We start from the raw sequence: 22377 nt of genomic DNA, 5'->3' as shown, positions 1-22377 counted from the left end.
GGCTGGGGTTATGCTGTGCAAAATCGAAAAACTACGTAAAATCAAGAAAAGATGTAAAATCGAAGTTTCACCATTGCAATTCCCTATGCTTTCCGGCCGGACTTGAGTGTCGCTGCGTAAAAACGAGACTTGATGTAAAATCAAAGTGCGTAAAATCGAAGTTTTACTGTATGTGGATTGCAGGCTGAGCTTAACAGAAATAGACTCTGGTTTCCTATTAATAATGAAAAGATCTTAAATATGCTTCAAAAATGACAATTATTGATGCATAATGTGTGCCATGCTCTACACCTTGACTCTGATGTTCAGACTCCCGAATTAGTCGCTCATATACATGTCGTCCCCCTATTACTCTTTAACGAGAGATTTTGAGCATAAAACGGGGGATTTTATTTTGAGTTATATGGTACTTATCTACATGAATGCATTTAAAAATCCTTTTTCAGGTTCCTCACTTATGATCCAGCACAGAGGGTAACAGCTGAGGATGCCTTGAGGCATGAATACTTCAAGGAAGCTCCTCTCCCCATTGACCCAGCCATGTTCCCCACTTGGCCGGCAAAGAGTGAACTGGGCCACAGGAAGGCACCCGCCAGCCCTAAACCTCCCTCTGGGGGACGAGAGTACAAGCAGTTGGTGCGTGAAATTCCTTTATATTTCTTTCAAATGGGACTGTTAAATGAAATTTTGTGGAAAGCAATTTTTCTACTCATGCATACTTGTATCTAGCCCAGTGATGCAGCGAGGGGGGGGTTTTGGGGTTAAAACCCCGCCCAGAGCTCAGAGAAATTTATAAGTTTAATCCATTTTACTAAATTGGATTGATATTACTAATAGAATAGTGTAAGGATTAACAAAATATCCCCCATAAAGCCGTAAAACTCACCATTTTGAACCGCTTATCTTAAAATTCCACAATTTATTTATCTCGCACCTACCGCTTATCCTGTTGGGTATTCCATACCCCCACACACCCCGGTATTGGTTGCACCTAACACACCCCCCCCCCCCCCCAGCCTTAATTCCTAGCTGCGCTTCTGATCTAGTCAATCAATCACATAGCATTATTTTTTCTGTATAATTATTCAGTAACAGCTATGTTTGCAATAAAAGAGCTTGTTGGAGAAATGAAATTATGTAGTACAGTGAGTCCTCGTTTAACGTCACCTACCGTTCCTGAAAAATGTGACGATAAATGAAATGACGTTAATCGAAGCATAATATCCCATAAAAACAATGTAAAAATTGAATATCGGTTCCTAGACCTCACAATTCCTATGCGAAAAAATTTTGGCGTATCATATCTGGGGCATCTTTTACGATAGGAATGCCAAACTATGGCATAAATACGAGTTCCTGTCTTCATCGATGACAATAGCAGCAGTGATGTAAATCCTTCTCCATTTTTGTATCTTCCCGCATTTGCTTTTCGGCTTCGCTATAGTGCGGTCCAATGAATGCTACCAGACGCTACAGACCGGGGATCCGGTGCTGCGGTCCATAGGCCCTACCCTCGCTACGAGAATTTCTTTTCGGACCGGTAGGAGCGAAATCAAAATGGCGGAAATGAGCGAGGGCGGGCAAACTGGGATTATGGAATCGAAGAGATGGTTTTAATTGCGAATTGAGGCGGGCGGGCGTCGCCTGGGCATCATCATCGCTGAAACATCGTCGCAGTAACAGGAACCAAAATTATTGTGAACATTGTTCTCTTGGACATTGTCGTGGAAATGTCTCTGATGCTAAAATTTGCCAAAACCGTAATCGGAATTAACAATATGCACACCGTTTTACACTTTGAATAGACTGACCGTATTACCGCCCACAAAACAAGCAACCTGTAACGCCTGCCACTTCGCCTTTTTTCTCTCGCGCGAAATTTAAAATACGTGACGTTATCGCGAAGCGAAGGGACGATAAACGAATCACGGTCGTAAAATTTTCTTGACGTTATCGCGAAATGACGTTAAACGGGGTGACATAGAACGAGGACTCACTGTATATGAGAAGGAAGGTTTTCAATTTCATTACCCCAATCACTGAATTATAATTTTAAAAATAGCTGCAATAGTTGACAGAAAAATAAGTTAAAACATGAGGTATTAAAACTCGGTAGAATTTAATTAAATAAAAATATTTTGCAAATTTCAATTTCTTGAAATCCATGAAAAAATTGCATGGTAAAACTTTGTGACAAATTGGAATGATACTTTGGGAGAGTTAAATTTCAGAGCCTGGCACATTATATGTGACAAAAATCAGTGAAACGGTTTGGAAATAAAAATATTTGGAATGCCACCGATTTGATCTTGAAAATAATTGTCAATGTATTCAGGCTTCATAGCTCTGTACAAAATGATATGCCCCTGCATGGCTTGTTAGTTTTTGACCACCTTGGTCTCTTAGTATTAGTTGTTCCTTATCTATTAACATTTTGCTCTGCAAATTGGTTGCAAATTGAATTAAACTTAGTGGCAAAGTCTTACTTAAACCTTCAAATGCCTAGTGTGCCTGTGAGAGCATAGCTCCAACAAGCTCCTTTACTGTAAACAAAGTTCCAATCGATCTCTTATTTAAAGCGTACTTAAGGGCAAAATAAAATAAAATCCAGAAGTGAAGAATAATCACTGGGAATTTAAATCAGGTGGCTAAAGGTTAAATATACAATCAAGGGGCTGGCTTGCAAAGGATAATAGCTTGAACATTTTTATAAGTATTGAAGGCAGAAGTTAAAAGCTTGATAACTTTTTTATTTACTTGAATTTTAAAAGACAGTTCCTTATAGTGTATTTTCCAAAGCAAGGCGGTTTTTTTAGTCTAAATTTGTAGAAATTCTTAGTATATCTTCTCCATGATCATCATAAGCAGGTAATTTCCGTATTTCAGTTTTCAACAAGAATACTGTGGTTTTTCTAACATTGTATGTGCTGTTAACAAAATTTTTCTGTAATGCTGTTCTGCCATGTGGTGCCTAGCTACTTTTGGATAATTCTTGATGTGCTGCCTGCATAAATTGAAACAGTTGGTGTTTTAAAGGGCATTTACATTACAATGATTAATTTTTGCTTGAAATTCGTACTGAGAGTAAGGTTTGCTGGTTTTAATCCTCTTTTAGATAAATATTTGCCCGCACGATGGATGTGAAAATGCCTTAAACCATTAAATTTGATCCCCTGAGTTTCTCTTATTCCCCCTCAATGACTACTAATACCAGTCTCATGCCTTAATGCTGAAAAAAAAGAGTTGGAATATACATATGCAGAAATTACAGTAAAGGATTTATTGCTTATTTGATCCGCTTGATGTTTTTTATCGTTGAAAGTTTTTTTTTCCTTTCTTTTTTTCTGCATGTTTACTATTCTTGTACATCCTGATTTTTACTTTAATGTAGTCCTCTCTCCTATTTAATAATATATGATTCCTTCAGTCACTAATGTTTTACTTCTTTGCTCCTATTTTGACCCGGCATTTCTTTAAATTTTTGTTAATTTATTTGGTTAACATATTTTCATTTTTGATTAATGAATGGAAGCCCTTAAGGACACAATTTTTGGATGTAATTAAATCTTAACCGAATTTTTCATTTCATTCTTTTCATAACATATTTTATTGACTCTGTACAAAGTAGAATTTATTTGTGAAGTGCAAGGACACTTTCAGATGTTTTTTCTTATAACCTGAGGTTTTAATTATGTGCACCCACTGCCTTAGTTGTGCTCTTTATTCGTTCCATGAATTGAGAGCATTAACCCAAAGAGCACTATGTATTCAAGTCATCAATTTCCATAATGACTCATGTTGTATAGCTTAATTCCTCCTTACGAGTCCCAAGTTGTTGCTTTCAATGTAAAAAGTTAGTAAATCCCATCTACATCAATATAAAATATTTATATTTATTTTATGTATTGCCATTTATACATTGTTTCTATTCCCATTTTTGAACATGGTAATATTATCATTTATAATATTTTGCTTAGGTCTCAAACAAAATGGAGATTCATGTTATACATATTTATTCACATTTGCTCACTTATTACTGTAAATATTAACTTCAAGTTATCCAGTACTCCACTAGTGCCTTTAAATGCTTTGAAAAATAGAAAAATGAATTTAAAAAGTATGAACCATTTAAGAATTATCTAAATTATATGCAACTCTGTATAGTGGGCGGCCCTGGTGATGGTAGATAGCCTGATATTCTTCCTGACATATTAATTGTAAATATTTATTTCATTAATGCTTTATATGTCACTTCATTATGCTGTAAAGTATTGAAACTGCACACAATACATAATCAAGGTCAATCTGGAATGGCTATAGTTAACCTAACTAACCAGGCTAAGAAATATTAACCTTGAATGCGTCCTTCAGCTCATATTGAAAAACTCACATGGATGGTGAAATTAAATGATTATTTTTGGGTTTTCACATATTTATGTTTTTGTGAAATTCTTTTACCATTGTGATTTTATTTGAAATACTTATAATCCCCGATGTATTTAAAAGTTTCATTCGAAACAGGGTGACACCGATGATGACGTGACCGTTGGTGGAGGATTCCATATGGGTCTTATAGAGAAAGGAAGGGCAGCCATCGGAGCAGGGTTCAGCCTCAAGTTTTAAGGAGCATTTTCATATTTTTCTCTCAAACTGAGAAAGAAGTCCCCATGAGTAGTGCTTCAGTGTGGTATCGTCCAGTGTGTGTGAGAGTGCTGATGATTGGATCGTGAATCAACTACTAGTGACATGTCTAAAATATATTTTTATACAAGAACTTCCCTTGTGTGAATGTTTGCCCCTGAACGCAGTTGTAGGTGGTTCTCAGACGACATTTGTGAAAAAGCACTGGAACATTTTAATGTTGGTGCAGTGAGAGATATTGTGACTCCCAGATGATTTCTCTCCGTGAAGGTTAATTATGATTCTTTATGGCAAGTATATGTCTTGTTTTTTATTGGAAAACTTTCAGTGTTGGAAAAAAATCAAATGAGCTTTTATTCATCATTTTCGATGAATGCTGGATCAATATTGTTTCGAAGTCACATGCAATAAAATTTATAAATTTATCCTTTACTTGACTGCATTTTCTTTTTTCTTCTCTAGGCAAAATTAGGAAAGGTTAATTCCTGATATAAATAGCCTGGTTGTACTATAATTTGCAGTTGTCGTTGATAGTATACATACATGATAAAAAAAGGTGCTGCGACTCTACCAATGGTTCTCTTCTATTTCAGTTTACACATTTTTGAATTATGGATTACATTATTAGTCTCTGTGGTCTCGTAATGATTATGTGAACATCTAATCAACAGAAAATTTTCCTTCAGGTCAGCCCCTCAAGCATTTTTTAACGTAATTTTCTAAAATTTTCTGAGGTAACAATGTTTAAGTAAATTTCATTGGCTTTATAAGGTATATTTCCAACTTCATTGGCAGGATAAGGTGAGTAATTATTAATTTAAATAGTTATGCACGGTGAAAGTGAGCTGGCAGTTATTAGTAGTAATGAGAGCAGTGAGTAGTGAAGTAATGGAGTAATGAGAACAAGCTTAAATCCAAGGGAACTGGAGAAGGTAGGCATTAGAAGGGAATTGAGTGGTCATAGATGAACCTATCATGTGGACAGGCTTTTGCTCTATATTGAACCAGACACAACTTCATTCGTGGACTTCAACAAAAGGGGTGGGTTTTTCTCTGCATGGAGGTGAGTGGGATCTTGTCTTTTTGAGTAGTCTTTCCTATGCGTTGTGTAACATGAAACTCAAGATTAAACTTTTCACAAACCTCTATTTACACTTGAACACAAGGATCCTCAAATCAGCTTTTTCATATTCTTAAACTCCTCCTCTAGTAATGCTATTCTATCCGATATCTTAACTGCTAGGTCCATTTTCCTCTATTGCACCAGTATTAAAATATATAGTCAAATCTTCCAACTGCTTAAATTTTTGCCCATCTTATTTTGGGTTTAGCATGTCACATTCATAGTTCTACCACGTTTAGAAATTCCTTGCTGCCTTTATTCTCTCCTTTTCCTCTCAATTTGTCACTTCCCTTCCTGTAGGGATGCAGGAATTGATTTGAAAAGCTTTGAATAGCTCTGGAATCGTTTAAATTGGAATAGGGTTCACAAGTTTCTGTATCAATGCCATTTGATTGTTGTCACAATATTTAATTTTTCCAAATTTTTTCAGTAACTTCAATTTTTAAAAATTGGGTTGGATTGTGACTCTTGATCAAGCCATCCCAAAATCTTTTTTCACAATGAATAACAGAGTCAATACCTAAAATCAACCAACACTGGAGCATCAACTTTCAATTAAGGTTTTCTGGATACTGGTATTGATGCTCATGGCTTCAAATTAATGTATTTTTTATACCTTTATGGTTTTTAGCTTTCAGAGAGGCTCAAGGGTTATGCATAATCAACACTATAAATTTAACAGGGAAGGAGCCAGCTAAAAACTATCACGTATAATGCAGAAATGGTGGGGGTCACTCATAATAATACAGCTGCTACAATTTTTATTGTTGTTTATGTCTATTTATGTCTTACTTATCAACAAATTGTGTCATCACCACCAAGATGCAAGAAGGGGTATTTTGGGCACAAATTTATTAAACAGACCAAATTTTCAGACAAAATAGGGAATTTTCATGGTTTTCCAATCAGTACCACTGTAAAATGTACATTTTTAATTCCGCTATAAATGTAATGCAAACTGTTTCGTAGTAAAATTTTATTTTACTATAATACTAACACAGTTGAGAATGATAAATTTAGTATTTTACAGCTTGTAGCCCATCTCATAAAAATCATACAAATAGGACAAACCCCAAAAAATTCATTTCACTTTTCACTTTCAAATCACATTTCTTCTCCACATGGAAAAACCGTATCTAATATAGATACATGATGGTGGAAATAAAAAGATAACAATCTAAAAGGAGAAGTCTTGGACAACAAAGACTACTACATACAACTCTCCACACAATTACCAATAGGAGAAAGACGGCACATTTCCGGATAATGCATTAAAGAAGCCAACCTCTGATAATCTTGCAAACCTGGATTTAAATTTCTATGTACAGACCCTTTTTCAGGATGACACCGAAAGAAGTTAAAAACATTGCAGCAGAGTATCTTCTCCAGTATAGTCCTAATTAAGAAAAAAATTACCTAAAATCAAGGAGAAGGGAAACAGATATTTAGAGAAAAATTTATGTGTAATTAAAAATGAAATCTTTAAATCCACTGAAGATCATAAGTTATGTATATAAATAGGTATACAATTTAGTTATTATTATGTATTTGATCTAAAAAAAAAAAGAAAAGTTACTTGTTAAAGTATTTGTGAGTGAATTTGGTTGAGTTCGCTCGAAGGATTATCAAAGTTGCAAGACAACTTCCAGCACATTGGCAATGATGATGAAAGCGGATGCAGTAAGAGACGATCAGGAGAAGAGGGAGGGGTAAGTGAGAAATATTGGTAGATGAGTATGATGATGACTTTCATGTAAGAATTGAATGAATGTGAGCCAGCCCAAGTAGAGTATAAGTATCTTCGTTATCAAGCATAAATTCAACCTTCCTCACACTCTGAGAACATTATGTTGATTTAGGACAGTAGTTCAGTCAAAATGTGCTTCAAAAGGGCCTTGATTATGAGGAAGTTTTGATTTCAATCTATTTATTTTGTGAAGCACTGAATCAGTTTCAAATATTCGTGAGGTAATATTGCAATAAACAGTAAAAAAACCTCATTTTTTCAGTTTAAAAATCAGTAGTTATTGACTTAAAAAATGAATTTTCAATTCAAAACCAATGCAATTGAACTTTATAAAAAATTTGATTCCCCTAGTTCCCTCTCCTTTAGGCCATTTGCACACAAGTGGCAATTAGAAAATTAGAATTTTTTGTTTATCCCAAAAAAACCTCGCTTTCTCCATAATTACAGTTGAGGACCTCAAATCCGGAAAGCCTGGGACCAAAGGGTTTCTGGATTACCGGTTTTTCTGGATTTCTGGTCTTCAGGGCCTTCCCTAAGGTATTTCCCATTTCTATTAACTCCTCTTTGATTTAAAGTAGGACAGGTGAATTCTCCATTTCTCTAAGTCATATAATCAAGGAGAGTGAAGCTGATGACTTGTTTCATCATTCGTATTTTTACATAGCAAAGGGTGTGCATGCGGTCACTCATGACACATACATTTAGATGCTTATGTAGCAAAGTAAGCCGCGAGCCGTTCCGGATTTCTGGTTTTCCGGATTTCTGGATTCTGGATTTGAGGTCCTCAACTGTAATTAATGAAGCAAGCAATAAAGATGCCCTAACTCCTTGATAGTTGATTACCATACATTTTTAGGCAATAAATTCACTTAAGAACATCACTTTCTTGAACAAACAAAATTACCTAATACATACATAATTACAATTACTGATATGAAGTGCATTGGACCTTAAATGGAATTTGCTATTGAATAAATACGTTCATGACTGATAGAATGAGTGCAAATAAAAATATTTAGAAGGGAAGTACAGATGTTTTAGTATTAATAATACAATTGCAAAAGAAAAGTTAATTGAGTGAGCGCGTGTGACTTCAACTGTTGGCGACCTGAGTTGATGTATAAATTATTCCCTCATTGTAGTTCGTGATTGCCCCAAAATGAATGGTTTAAGACATGAAATAAAGGTGCTCCTATCGGAATATTTCTTATTTAGGCATGTATTTGGGCTTTCTGATATCCTTACAGAGCTGTGACCAAATGTGCTTAACAATTGCATCATTTGACCATCAGTTAACATGCATGGTGTTTTAGTGCGTTTATGTTCAAGAGTATTTTTTTGGAGTACATTTTGAAATGCTAAGTTGATTGTAATTCATTGTGAGAATATGATGGATTACTTGAGCATAAGGAATGCCTATGGTTTCATTTCCAAAGAGTCATATCCAATTAGGTCAGAAAATAGTAGGTAATTACATCACTCACTATAATAGTTATACTCATTTCAGCAGCTGTAAAAGAACCTGCATTAAGATAGTCAAACAGCTTGATTGCATAAGAATCGATTGCTCATCTTGGTAGCATATTCAGTAACGATAACTCACGGTGGTGGTGGTTAAGATCAAAAGAAATTTTAGTCTCATGTCCTCATCTATCATACGTTTTCATACTTGAAGAGTATTAATTCCACAGCCATTTTTCAAAAATCATTAGAACGGGAGAAGTTAAGTGCAAAGTTGAAAATTCACCGTAGCAAAGTCCAATTTTCAGAGCAAGTCATAAAAGGAAAGGTAAATTGCAGGCTCTTGTTGAAGATAAACAACGGAAAAAATATAGAGGTACTCTATGCTTTACAAATAGATACTTTATTTCACCGACTGTGATTGCAGCGTCTCCATTGGATTTAAGTGGTCATTTTTAGAAATCCATATTTAATTTTTAATTTTGAATATTTCTCGAGGTATGATTCCAATCGTGGTAGAGGTGCTGAAATATTGCATTGTCATCCAGTTATGAGCTATACTGAAAATTTCAGCTCTCTAGTCATTCAGGAAGTGGTCAAAATTTGAGTTGCAAGATTTTTCCCGGAAGGACAAACAAGAAAGCGAGTATAATAAAGCATGGTAAAAATTAAGTGATACTTTCCAGGATCCACCCTCTCCCCCACATAAGATTGGGTGGGAATCTGCTTGACCTCCCTCCCCCCAAAAAGCATCATGTCATTAATGGATGCCCCCTCGGAAACCCCCAAAAATCCATGAAATGCCCAAAGAATTCTACTTAAACCCCTACCTCCCAGCTCTAAGCATTTGCATTGCTCAGTGAATGCCCATGGAATGCTACAAAAGCCATATTGAAGAACGTTTGACGAAGCCTAAGGAAACTTCACCCAGACTGTTAAGCATTTATGGAATCTTTAACACATGCTAACAAAATGCCAAACGTGTTCACCATGGTATTTATTGAATGCCTAATTTGGCAATGACCCAACACAGACACTTTGAAAAAAGTTTCAGGGATGCCCTCTTAAAAATGACCACGTTAGCTCCTTATACGGAGGCAATTTCTTCTTTGAGCTAAATATTTTTTAATGTACAATGCCTAATAAAAAAAAATATAAAAACTTTCAACAGTCATCAATGATTATTGCATAGCGTAAATAATTTTCCTTTCATTTTCAGTTAACATGACTGCAATTAATCGTAAAAAATTGCAAGCTATCTTAACTTTAGCAAGAATATTATTCCATTTCCATCAGAGGAGAAACTTTATTCAACAGTGATAAAAATTTTCAAGCAAAATAAGTTATGAATACCTTCAAATTTTCTTCAAGGCTTCTTTTAAGATTTTTGCTGCTGATGCCATGTCTGCCCTTTGCTGACTGGATTTGGAAACCTCCCCCAAAAGAGCAGCAAAGACTTTTGTTTTTCCTGCCTTATACTGCTTGACCTATTGAGTAAAAATATCTCTATTATACAATAACCATACAAGTAATTTACACAGACAACCCAAATATAATCATAAAACATGAGCAAAAAAGTTTGATAAACAGGCTGCACAATCTAATTATTCTCAACTCCATAGTTTTCAGCACTGATTCTCAACCCTTATGTCCCTATGGAGAATAACATACAATCTACTGCTTACCCTTGACAGTTTACAAGGATTATGGCAACTTCTACACTAAAATTACGAGATTATGACCTCCAGTTTTTTTACTCTACATGATATTTTAAAAGAATACTAGAAAAAATAGATTATATGGGAAAAGATACAATTATTTCAAAGAAATAAAAGAGCAGATTCTTAATTATCTGCAGTTCGATCGACCCTTTAATGGATTATCTCTTTCCAAGCAAGTATCTGTAAATATTCCCTAACGCTACCTTTTCTAACCTTCCCTATTCTCACCTTTCCACCCAGGGCCGGATTTACTATAAGGCAAAATAGGCATGTGCCAAGGGGCATCGCAGTCTGAGGGGCACCTTCTGTTACCTCATGCCAGTGGCTATGCTTTATCATAAAAATAGGGGAGGGGGTGGGGCTCAAGTGATGAGGGGTGCTCAATGGAGAGGTGCCTATAGTGTAACTTTGGGTAAATCCGACCCTGTTTCCACCCCATTTCACTTCAAAACAACCAATTTTAAATGGAAAGGGGGTAAAAGATGATTGAAACAGAAACCCAAGCTGAAATTGTAAAGAGAATGATCATAAATTAAAATATATGCCCCTTTTGAACATTGTGTAAGGGTGTCCCCTCCATTGAAGTAGATCTTAGACCAACTGTATTACTTTTGCAATGTTTTGTAATGGATTACTCCCTTTTCAAACTCACCAAATCAGGATTTTTCTCCAAGACACAGTTACAAATATTTTGGATCTCTTTAGGATTAGTGATTTGTCCCCAATTGTTTGCTCGCACAATCTTCCAGGAATTAGCCAAAAGGATGAAGCATATACAGCAGTATTTAGCGGATGAAAACAGATATAAAAAAAGAAAAGAAAATTAAATGAGTTAGGTAACTAAATGGAATCAATTTGAGCAGGACAGGCATTTATTGTTATCCAAAAAAAGGATATTACCTTAAGAGGAGAGCGTTCATCACCTTCCAACACATATTGCACTAGCTTCCTGACTATTTGATTATTAATAGACTTCGCGTGAAAGAGATCAATAACCTCTCCAAGGGATGAAGTGGAAATATCACTGTGTAATTGGCAGCACATGAAAACAGAAAAAAAAGCATGTAATTTAAAATGCGTCCGACTCATCAATAGGGTGGAAATCCTGAGAAGACTTCACGAAGACTGTGTACTAAATTGCCTTACAGATTTTGCACACATTTGTATGAAAGGAAAAAATGAGTCTTGCACTTTCAATTTCAAGCTAGATGAAGATAAAAAATTTCAATTTATTAGGTACTATGAAATAAAAATTGGAGAAGTTTTTGACACATGAAAAATTTGTTTTAGATTTTTCATTGTGCTCACCGAAATTATTATTGAGTACAAGTCAATGCTCTTCAGATGATCCAGCAAGGAAAATAGACAACGGCAATATAGAAAATGCATAACAAAGTTAGAATAAATACAAAATACACAGGCAAATTCTCTTATTTTGGCCCATTGGAGTAGGGATTCAACGACTTAATTGCCACGTAATGAATAAAATTGAACATTCTTCAAAGAGAGAAATAGAAAAGAATAAAAACATAGTTTTCTTTGGAGATGTATTTTAAAAACATACTGACCATTGTTCTAAATTGAGGTCCGCCTTATTAATGGCAGTCATCAATTCATTGATTAGAATGTTAGCAATCAATTTTGGATCCCTCCCTTTCTTGCCTTCCAAGACTTTGAAGAAGAATGAAAGCAGCACCTCTTCATTCTGTTCAGTGAAAATGGTAAAAGAAAAATTATTGAAATTTAGCAAAAATAGAACAAGGGATTTTATACAACGATGGTAACCAGAATATTCTGAGACAAACAGCAATTATTCTACAAGATGAGAAAAAACCAAAAACCCCCTTCAATTTACCAAGCAATACAGGTATAGATGTAATACTGCATAATATTTAGTGAAAATTACAAAATATTTCAAAAGTACATAATGCAAATATCAAGTATCAATTTATTATCTGAAGTACAGTACACAATTAAGTTGCATAATATAATTTAAGTATACCAGGACTAGCCAGGGTGATAACTTTATGGAGTCACCCACAATGCACAAATTGTGCGAAAAATCCACAGAGAAAAAATTATTCGCCCTGACCAGGATTCAAACCCGGATCACTCAATTTCTGGCACAGTGCTTTGGCCGGTGGATTTTTTGCACGATTTGCATAAACACGTAATTTCTACTCACCACCAACACATTTGATGCTTCCACTGAAAGGCCATATGTTTCTCTCAGCCTCATTCGTGTTTCTGAAGGAAGTTCTGGTATTCGATCTCTTAATACTTTAGCATCCACAGGAGGGGGCCAATTTGGAGAACGGAAGTAGGCAGGAATTTGAAGATTTGATTCTGATCCTGATTCCTCTACATTCAAAATACGCAAGGGTGGTAAGTTGGGGTCAGGCATGAAACGATAATCCTGTAAAAAGGAGAGAAATTCTGCATTTCAGTTAGTGAGTAAGTACATACATATGTACATTAAAGCGGTCTCATTTTTGATAAAGCATAATGGTCATCTTTATCTTTATCTTTATTCATCCACGGCGAGGATTGGCCCTCGCGGATGCTGTATACAACACATTTATGAAAACATTCAATACAACGAAACATACAAAACATGTACATTGGATTAAAACATTAGAAACAAATACATTACAAAGATTACATTTAAATTTACATTTAAAATAAAAGAGAAGAAAAGTCCAGCCCAAAATACTCATGAATTGAGTACAGTGGATAATTGCACAGCCACTTTTCCAGCACATTTTTCAGTCTAGTGATGCTCACTGATCTGGCTTTGCTGGGTAATTTATTAAATAATTTTACTCCCAAATTGTCAGACTGGTTGTTGGTCTTAAACAGCCTACAGTAATTAGTATTTAGGCTATTTTTAGCCCTAGTGTCATGAGAGTGGATGGTGGATCGAATGGGGTAGGTATCTAAGTTATCTTTAATGTGCATAATGCTGCGAAACACAAAGAGGCTGTAGATGGTGAGGATATGAAAGTTTTTAAAAATTGGCCTGCAGTGGTCACGGGTCATCCTCCCACGATCGTACAAAATTATGTTCGTGAGCTGCCATAAAAAAATCATTAACATTAGAACAAAACTAAACTGGCTTATTTTTTTATGGACTCTATTATTACTTTTAGTGACAAATTGTAAAAGAAAGAAAAATTGAATTCCCCAAATTTCATGCCCAGTTACAACAATATAGACATTTCAAAATAGCCTTTTTGGAATGCTTTTGTTTCATAATTGTTATTACAGTGAGTCCTCGTTCTACGTCACCCCGTTTAACGTCATTCCGCAATAACGTCACGAAAATTTTGAGATTGCCATTCGTTTGTCGCACCTTCGCTTCGCGATAACGTCAAGTCTTTTAAATTTTGCGCGAGAAAAAATGCGAAGTGGCGGGCGTAACAGGTTGTTCGTTTTGCGGGCGGTAATACAGTCAGTCTAAACGTTGTGTAAAACGGTGTGTTTATTGTTAATTGCAATTACGGTTTTAGCAAATTTTCTGCAAAATGAATTCTTAGGTAGGTGCGCAAGGTTTTACTTGACATAATGGTTTTCAGGAACCTAAAAAGTGATTTCGAGGCATTTTTCCGTGTAGAACTCGGGAGTTTTTGTCGTAACTTTTTTTGCCTTGTTCACAATAATTTTGGTTCCTCTAACTGCGAAGATGTTTCAGCGATAATGATGCCCAGGCGACACTCGCCCGGGCGACCACCATAGCGAAGCTGAAAGGCAAATGCGGGAAGATACAAAAATGGAGAAGGATTTACGTCACTGAGCTGCTATTGTCGTCGATGAAGACAGGAACTCGTATTTATGCCATAGTTTGGCATTCCCATCGTAAAAAATGCCCCAGATATGATACGCTAAAATTTTTTCGCGTAGGAATTGTGAGGTCTAGGAGCCGATATTCACTTTTAACATTGCTTCTTATGGGATATTATGTTTCGATTAGCGTCATTTCGTTTACCGTCACATTTTTCAGGAACGGTAAGTGACGTTAAACGAGGACTCACTGTATATAATAAAAAAACATTTGTCCCACCCAAAAAAGCAATGCCCGTGGACACACAGGAAAAAGGGGGAATTATTCATAGGAGATGGTGGCATCCCTGAATGTATGTGGAGAGTGTGTAGAGAATGGGATTGTTAGCCATATTGGATTGTTTAAGTTTCTATTTGGTTTAGTGAATGATTTAATGTGGAAGAAAAAGTTCAGTTCGTTGAAAGAGCCAAGATCATCCATCATGACCGTGGACAAGTAAAAAGAAGTAACTCTACACCTTTTACAAATTACAACTGATATAGAACTTATACGGATATAAGATACAAGTTCAATGTAGTAAGAACAGTGTCCTAACCTATTTTCAGTCCCAACTATAACTTAACTTAGGGAAATCGTCATTGAACTCTTCAGTTCATGGACATGACGGATGGTAGCGGACATGATGATGCACTATGACTAGTTACAGAACGTGCAATGGCACAAAAAATAAAAGAAACTTTTTTACATGAATAAACACATGATATTCCTCTTCTTCCATGTCCGTGGGCATATAGGTATATATCATGTCAGTAGACAACAAAGAAAAATAAAAAAAAAAACAGTGTAAATATTTCTAATGATCTCCGCCACATACGTCATTAGCTTGTATGAATGGCAAACAGTAATTACACTATTTTGGTTCTTATATAAACAAAAATGATATGTTTTTCATTTTGCCTGCAGAAAATGTACCTTTTTGGGAGAATGACCCATAAATAGATCCTTACTTTCAAGATTTAGTTCATTTTTCATTTTGTTACATCCTCTGGCTGGTAACAAATATATCTCTGGGTAGATTAAATCCACCGATTAAACTGAATTTCATTCTTTCAAGTCATTGCAGTACTTCGTTGTAGAAGAAAATGGTAGAATAATTTTAATGCTGAAATTAATGGTGTACCCACTTTGCTGGGTTAGTCCTACGTCAGTCTCCACACTAACAGTCCTACAAATGGCTACAGCAGGCAGAAATCACTTTATGGACAACCAATGCAAGGTTCAAAACAAGGAGAAGCTGTTTCAAACTTTATCATTAAGTTCTTCTAACGCCATATTCTGCTTGAAACAACTTAGTGCTATTTTTAAAAGGAACTTGTACCCAACTCTGAAGTTAAATTCTGGCGTAGGCTTCCGCGGCGTTGCTCATGGTCAGTGCTGATTTTTGGGTTCCTCAGCCGCGTTGGTTGTTTTGGATAACAAAACTCCCGAAACTGTTGTCATCCAAAAACAACCAACGCGGCTGAGGAACCCGAAAATCAGCACTGACAACTCTGAAGTTGTTATACATGCAAATTTCGTAACATAACTTTTCTCTCACCAATCAATGTTCTAAATCCTTAGGATGCCATAACAAAATACCTACCATCCAGCCTCAACTCCAGCTAAAGTTAATCAAATTTCATTAAAATTCCACACTGACTACTAAAAAAGCATCATAGAAATATATTAGATGTTAGAAAACTTCAGTACTAGGCCGGCTGTTATGCTAGAAACAAAGGGCAAATGAAGTTTATCACCTCACTCTCTGTCCCCTTAATTTCTGGCAAAAATTGAAAAATGTTAATCATTCAGGTGTCTCTTCAATGAAAGTTTTTATTTCTCCACCATTAAAAACAATTTAAAAAAATAATTGATGAATATCTAAAAGTCACTTGTCTACGCCCATAGGACATCAGGAACATTGTTGCTGAGAGACCTTGCATACCTTCAAGGGACCGCAAAAAGTAACAAACATAAATATGGCATCATTGGCTAGAAAGAACCCCAAAGCAGCCTAGAGAAGGCATAACTCCCAAAAATTGTAGGATCTAAGTTTTCCACGGCATTTCTCCATATGAGTCACGGCTTTCGGGCATTCCTCTGCGTTGTGTTGTTCATAGGTTATGACAGATTTTCCAGCCATCCGGCTGGCGACTTCTGACCTGAAGACGGCAGCAGGATGGCTGGAGAAAACTGTCGTCACCTATGGACAACAACACAATGCAGAGGAACGCCCAAAAGCCGTGACTAATATCCCAAAAAAAAAGGACCTAAAACAGCATTATTCAATACATGCTGTCCACAATTTTTGAGTCCAACTGGATGAAAAATATGGAATCATGAGATGTGTTATTTAAGGCAGTTTTCATACTAGCCAAATGAAAATTAAGAAATGAAATTATGCTAGAAATGAGAATAAGGACAGAGAAGCAATGGCAGGAACTGAACAGGAATTGGAATCAGCAAAAAAGTGGAACAGACCCATCCTTGGTTGAAAAACAGAGTGAGAGAGAGTGTGGTAGTACCAGGGTAGTGTGCCAACCTGCTGAATCTCCTTGTCTCTCATCGGCACAGTCATTCGCAGCTCGGCATCCCAGGATCGTGTGTCCCCGCCAACCTTTCCTCCTCGCTCCAGCTCCTCAACCTGCCTCTTCATCTCATAATCCACAGCTTGTGCCACAGCACGGATGCTTCCCAGATTCTTGAGTTCGCTCCGTGCGCCCAGCTGGCTGGAACCAGTTGGTCTAACGGACACGTTGGCATCCACCCTCAAGGCTCCCTCTTCAATGCAGTTGAGAGGAAGTGAAATCGTGGGAGAAAGAAGAGATCAAATCAAAAAATAAATTCCTTTCAAAGTATTGAAAAATATCAAGGAACTATAGTCAACCAGATTCGATTTCACATTTCAAAGCTTTATTTTGATCTTAGATATCCTTTCTCTGGAATGTAACGTTTCTTTTGCTGCCCGACACTCCAGAGAGAATATATCAAAATTATTATTGTTAATAGTTGGGCAAATAAGTTGGACCATGGCAGTAGGAGGGTTAACATAAATTAACTTTTTAGTTATGAACTGATGGAAATTGAACTCAAGTTTACACAATAGTAAAGATGTAACTGTGAATGCAAAGTACATAATATCAGTATTAAAAAGGCTAATAATTTTACTCACCCTCCATCCGGCAAGTACAAGTTCCCAAGCGTGATAATATTAAAGATAATTCTTTCACTAAAGAAGCTGCTTCTTCACCACAGCACAGATCAGGAGCAAACACAATTTCCATCAGGCCTACACCAGCTCTGTTCAAATCCACCAGACTCCTGCCAACAACAAGTCACAGTAATGAGTCTACGAGCTAGATTACATGAAACTGATATTGCACTCATAATTACAAATATTTACTAAATTAACAGTCCATTATGCCATGAAATTATTAATATTTCTTCACTTCGCCCACCACTATTTACACCAAGATTCAACATTATTTACAGCTAATTATTAAAACCATTTCAGGGCAACTAGTTCAAGTCATGTTACCATCACAATGGTATGACAATTCTATCAAATATGAACAAACCTCATGTTCAAATCATCATGCAAGCTTTTCCCACTGTCTTGCTCAAGTTGCAACTGGATTACATTGGATTTTTTCCTATAAAGTTTCTCCTTCCGGCTTGTTGCATAAACTTCAAAAGGCAGTACACCACTTTGAGCCAATGGTTTTCTTTGTTGTGTAATCTGATATCCAGCCTGAGTCAAACAGAATTTTTTAGGATAGCAATTAACATACTCAATTTTCTCAATGACATATGCAAAATTTGATTTGGTTAATTGTGCAATTAATTCTTTAGTAGAAGAGAATTATGGATGCCATACAAGAAAATGAAAAACTTAGATAGAAAAATATTCTCCACATGAGTCGTGAAATCACCCTGATGGATATCCTAAGGCATTATTCACACCAATTAATGGCCATATAAATCATCCATAACTTCTCACATACTAATTTTTTGCTCAATGCTAGGCTGCCAATTTTGTCTTACAAGTTATGTTGGAAAGCTGCAAAAGATTCTTTCAAAAAAAAATTAGACTGAAAGAATGAAGGTCCACAGGAGGATTAAATATGTATTGTACCCAAATGGTGAATCCAATATACAAAATATGAATATAATCAAAGAAAATATTAAATATAATTCAATATGAAGTAAGTTAAAAATGTCACCAGGGTCACTTTCATAAAATCTGAGATAAAAATGCGGACACATCCATAATTTAAACAGGCAACAGAGATAGAAACAAGTGATATAAAATCAGTAATAGTAAGGTTCTGGAAGAAACATTGGTATGTAGGAGCATTACTTGCTGTTTTTGTATAAATTATTTGTAAGAAAGGGCATTTACAGAGTTTTTACCGCCAGAGATTTACTGCCACACTCATAAATGACTAAATTGATCCAGAGGAAAATTCACAACTTTCTCCACCCTCCACCGCCCCAAAATTTAAAATGGCTTAAATTCCAATAGTTAGCTACAATTCGGCACTGGAATGGCTCGAAAACTATTGAACCTACATCAAGCATCATTAATTACTTGAATACTAGATAGATGTACGACTTGTACGATGGGCCATCTATTTCTCTGTACTCTCCTATGGTTCTTCAAAAACCTGTCAAAATCAAAGTTTCAAACCAAAATTTTCCCGAGACTTTAACAGGGGGATGAGGGTCTACGAAATGATGCAACCTGCCACACGACAAATTTAAAGAATTTTTATCCACCACTTCCTAATAAAGTGCAGGCTTGAAATTTCATAGGGTTAGAGCCAATCAAAAGCTTTCCTTGGTGAAGTTTCAAAAACCAGAATTTCCCATCAATTTGCTAGGCAAAACATTCGAAACGTTAAAAAACTCTGATGCTTCACCATCTTGGATGGTGCAGCCATTTACGGAGATTTTCAGGGGCTATAGCCCCATAATTGACCACATAAGTATGGCAAGTAACAACACCTTAACCATATATGGGACAATAAATGCTAGTTCTAATCACAGAAACATTTATTACCAAATTATTATCTTAAGCAAAATTGAGTTTACGAGAAAAACTGACCCAATACTAGAAGAGGGAAAAAAAATTCCAGCATCTTATTCCAGGTTGAGCTCTATCCTCATCATTCCAAACCAACCTCCTGGTTTTATCTCTGAGTGAGTGACGTGAAATGCATGATTTTAAATAGAAAAGAGTGCGGTAGACAACCTCAAACAGCTACCTACCTGCAGGGGTAGCATGTAACATATGTTAGTATTTCTCTTGAAAATGAGTGGAAGCACTCAAAATTTCATAAAACCAATAGGTCAATCTGCATCAACTCACCATCAACTACATGCTACATAGAACTTTTACAGGAGGGCCACTGAAAAGAAGTGCACCTCTAAACTATACTGCGTGAATTTTACATGACAACTAATGATAAAATAATTGGCTCTGAACTTGCCAGACAATCAATCGATAGGTTATGAAACTGAATCATGTACTTCTTGAATTTCAAACATTTTTTAGCATATAACTATTACTGTTCAGTAGATCTCCTCTGTGTTAACAACCTAGTGGTACTGGAAAGGTCAATGGTAAAAAAATTATTCCTAGAGCTGTACTGGTTGGAATAAGAACACACGGTTGCCCTTAGTGGAAATATTTACCCATACTATGTGGTTTGGTTAGGGATGAGGTGAAAGAAATTTATAAGAGGCAGTATAACAGAACTTAAATTGCTCAGGTGGATGTGCCAAACAGCAGACGGGTCAAGAGAGCCCAACCATAACAACATCACTAAAAGTTGTCAAGTTTCTTCTGATTGGCTCGTGCTAATTTTCTGGCTTTTCTCCTTGATTTTTTTTGTGTTGGATTCCAGGCAGCGCTTAAAGCATAGCCCGTGTCACAGTTGAAGTTTTTTGTTTCCATTTGAATCTCGATCAAGGATTGTCATACCCTGAGTACAATGACAGAGGTAGCTATCAAAACGCTAGTCTACAAGCAACTCACTTAATGGCAGCTAGGAATTAAGGCTAGTGGAGTTTTAGGGGAAACTAATACTTAGGGGTGTGGGGGTATTGAATACCCGGCAGGGCAAGTGGGAGTAGTGGGGGGCCCTTCTCCAGAAAATTTTAAGACTAATGGTTCAAAATGACTAGTTTTACCGCTTTATGAGAGATATTTGATTAATCCTAACATTATTCTATAAGTAATACTAATCCATTAAGTATATTGGTTTAAACTTGAAAATTTCTCTGAGCTCTTGGGGCGGGGGGGTTTATCCCCTAAACCCCCCTCGCTGCACCACTGACCAGAACTACATTTATAGTTTCAATAAGACCAATATACCATTTACAACCGTATTTGAACCAAATAAATGAAAGAGACCTGAAATTTAAAACCAGTAATTATATAAGCTAGTCAACCATGAGTACACAATTTCATGAAAATCCGAGTTGGGTGGGTTGTAAGCCGAGGTTCAGTTGACATGGAGTAAAAAGGAAAATAAAGGGAAAAGCTTACAAACTCTTATAGTTTAGTGCCATATTTACCAAGTAATTTCGCAAATACTCACTGGAAGATCAGCATAGAAATAATGTTTCCTATCAAAATGAGAGACAGGATTCAGTCTACATGATAATGCTAACGCTGTCAATATTCCAGCTTCCACACATCGCCGATTAAGAACCTAAAAATATAAATTGTCAGGTTAGATTATCATCAGAAATAGAAAATCAATTAGGGACTTGATTCCGGGTACATTATTTATAGCATCAAACGGGAAATGACTGAAACCTTACCGGTAGAGTTCCTGGAATTGCAGCATCAAACAGTGAAACATTGCTATTTACTGGAGAGCTGAATGTCGTGCCAGCACCAGAAAAAAGCTTAGAGCAAGACATAATTTGGGCGTGTACTTCTAATCCTACCACACCCTCCCATCCCTCTCTGAGGAAAAATGAAAATAATTATTATACTCGTGTTCATTAGGACAGAACGCATAAAAAGCATTGAGACAATTACTTCAAAGAACACAGTTTTGCCTTCCACTTCGAGGCTGCCGCTGAGTAGCATCGCCGACTAAATTCGTTGCCCACATTGAGGTAAGATTTGATGACGGCCAGATGCGAAAGCACGGCTTTGGAGAACATTGGTCGTTATTTACTTCTTACTCACAATATGTAACGCTCCAGGTATTTTTTTAAGGGGATTCACATCGCTGCGCCAGCTTCCCACCTAAAAATTGATAACACAGCAAATTAAAGAAAAAAGAAATCTTGGAGTCTATCCACTATGAAAAAATTGTATAAACCTGTTTTAAATTTTTATACATTCTCATACATTGCCATGGTAATGTATACGATTGTATAAAAATTTGAAACAGGTTTATACAATTTTTTCATAGGGGTAATTGATTCGTTTTTTTCCTTTTCGTGATAAGTACTAAAACGTTGATAAAATGCACCTATATGAGTAAGTTTATTATAAAGATATAAACGAATATTCTTCACCACTAACCCTAGTCATCCATAATATCATAGACACTAGGAGAATAAAACCTCTAACACATTTTTCTCCGATTGTACTTCGCACATGATGATTTAAAGGGCGGATTTCGCCACTCACTTCCCTTGTTGTGCAGGTGTTTCTGAATTTCGTCAAAAGATGGCTGGTGATACCCAAAATGAGTTTTTTTTATAATTCGGGATAATGTGTTGCTGCCTCCTCATGGTAGAATTTTTTGCCTTGAATTTAATTGAATTAGTTTCAATGAAATCATTTAGACCCTAGATTTGGCATATTATCCGGCATCACCTTGTTCGAATATACAAA

General features: G+C 36.1%; 2 protein-coding genes across 3 annotated transcripts in view; one reads left to right on the top strand and one right to left on the bottom strand.

Moving 5' to 3' along the window:
• LOC124159737 (cyclin-dependent kinase 11B) overlaps window positions 1–5073 on the top strand; it is a 38689-nt gene extending 33616 nt beyond the window's left edge. Inside the window, exons 14-15 of the mRNA XM_046535647.1 lie at window positions 447–636; window positions 4507–5073. Coding sequence (XP_046391603.1) covers window positions 447–636; window positions 4507–4623 — 307 coding nt within the window. The 3' untranslated portion in view covers window positions 4624–5073. The remainder of the gene's footprint in view (window positions 1–446; window positions 637–4506) is intronic.
• Window positions 5074–6725: 1652 nt separating this feature from the next.
• Window positions 6726–22173, bottom strand: LOC124159143 (glutamyl-tRNA(Gln) amidotransferase subunit B, mitochondrial). 2 transcript variants are annotated; one of them, XM_046534724.1, is made up of 13 exons: window positions 22063–22173; window positions 21568–21780; window positions 21345–21492; window positions 21119–21232; window positions 18092–18264; window positions 17686–17834; window positions 17056–17294; window positions 12879–13109; window positions 12262–12398; window positions 11594–11717; window positions 11346–11435; window positions 10326–10459; window positions 6726–7180 (listed from the first exon to the last, which is right to left on the bottom strand). In XM_046534724.1, exons 2-12 carry the CDS (start codon window positions 21693–21695, stop codon window positions 10328–10330), a joined length of 1665 nt encoding a protein of 554 aa, XP_046390680.1. In that variant the 5' UTR covers window positions 21696–21780; window positions 22063–22173; the 3' UTR covers window positions 6726–7180; window positions 10326–10327. The 2 variants fall into 2 exon arrangements, with proteins under 2 accessions (XP_046390680.1, XP_046390681.1); XM_046534725.1 differs by having other exon boundaries at window positions 6726–7160.
• Between the last annotated feature and the right edge of the window lie 204 nt (window positions 22174–22377).

This window comes from Ischnura elegans, chromosome 5 (assembly GCF_921293095.1).
Source record: "Ischnura elegans chromosome 5, ioIscEleg1.1, whole genome shotgun sequence".
NCBI classification, from domain to species: domain Eukaryota; kingdom Metazoa; phylum Arthropoda; class Insecta; order Odonata; family Coenagrionidae; genus Ischnura; species Ischnura elegans.
This window is presented reverse-complemented; position numbering and strand designations above follow the sequence as displayed.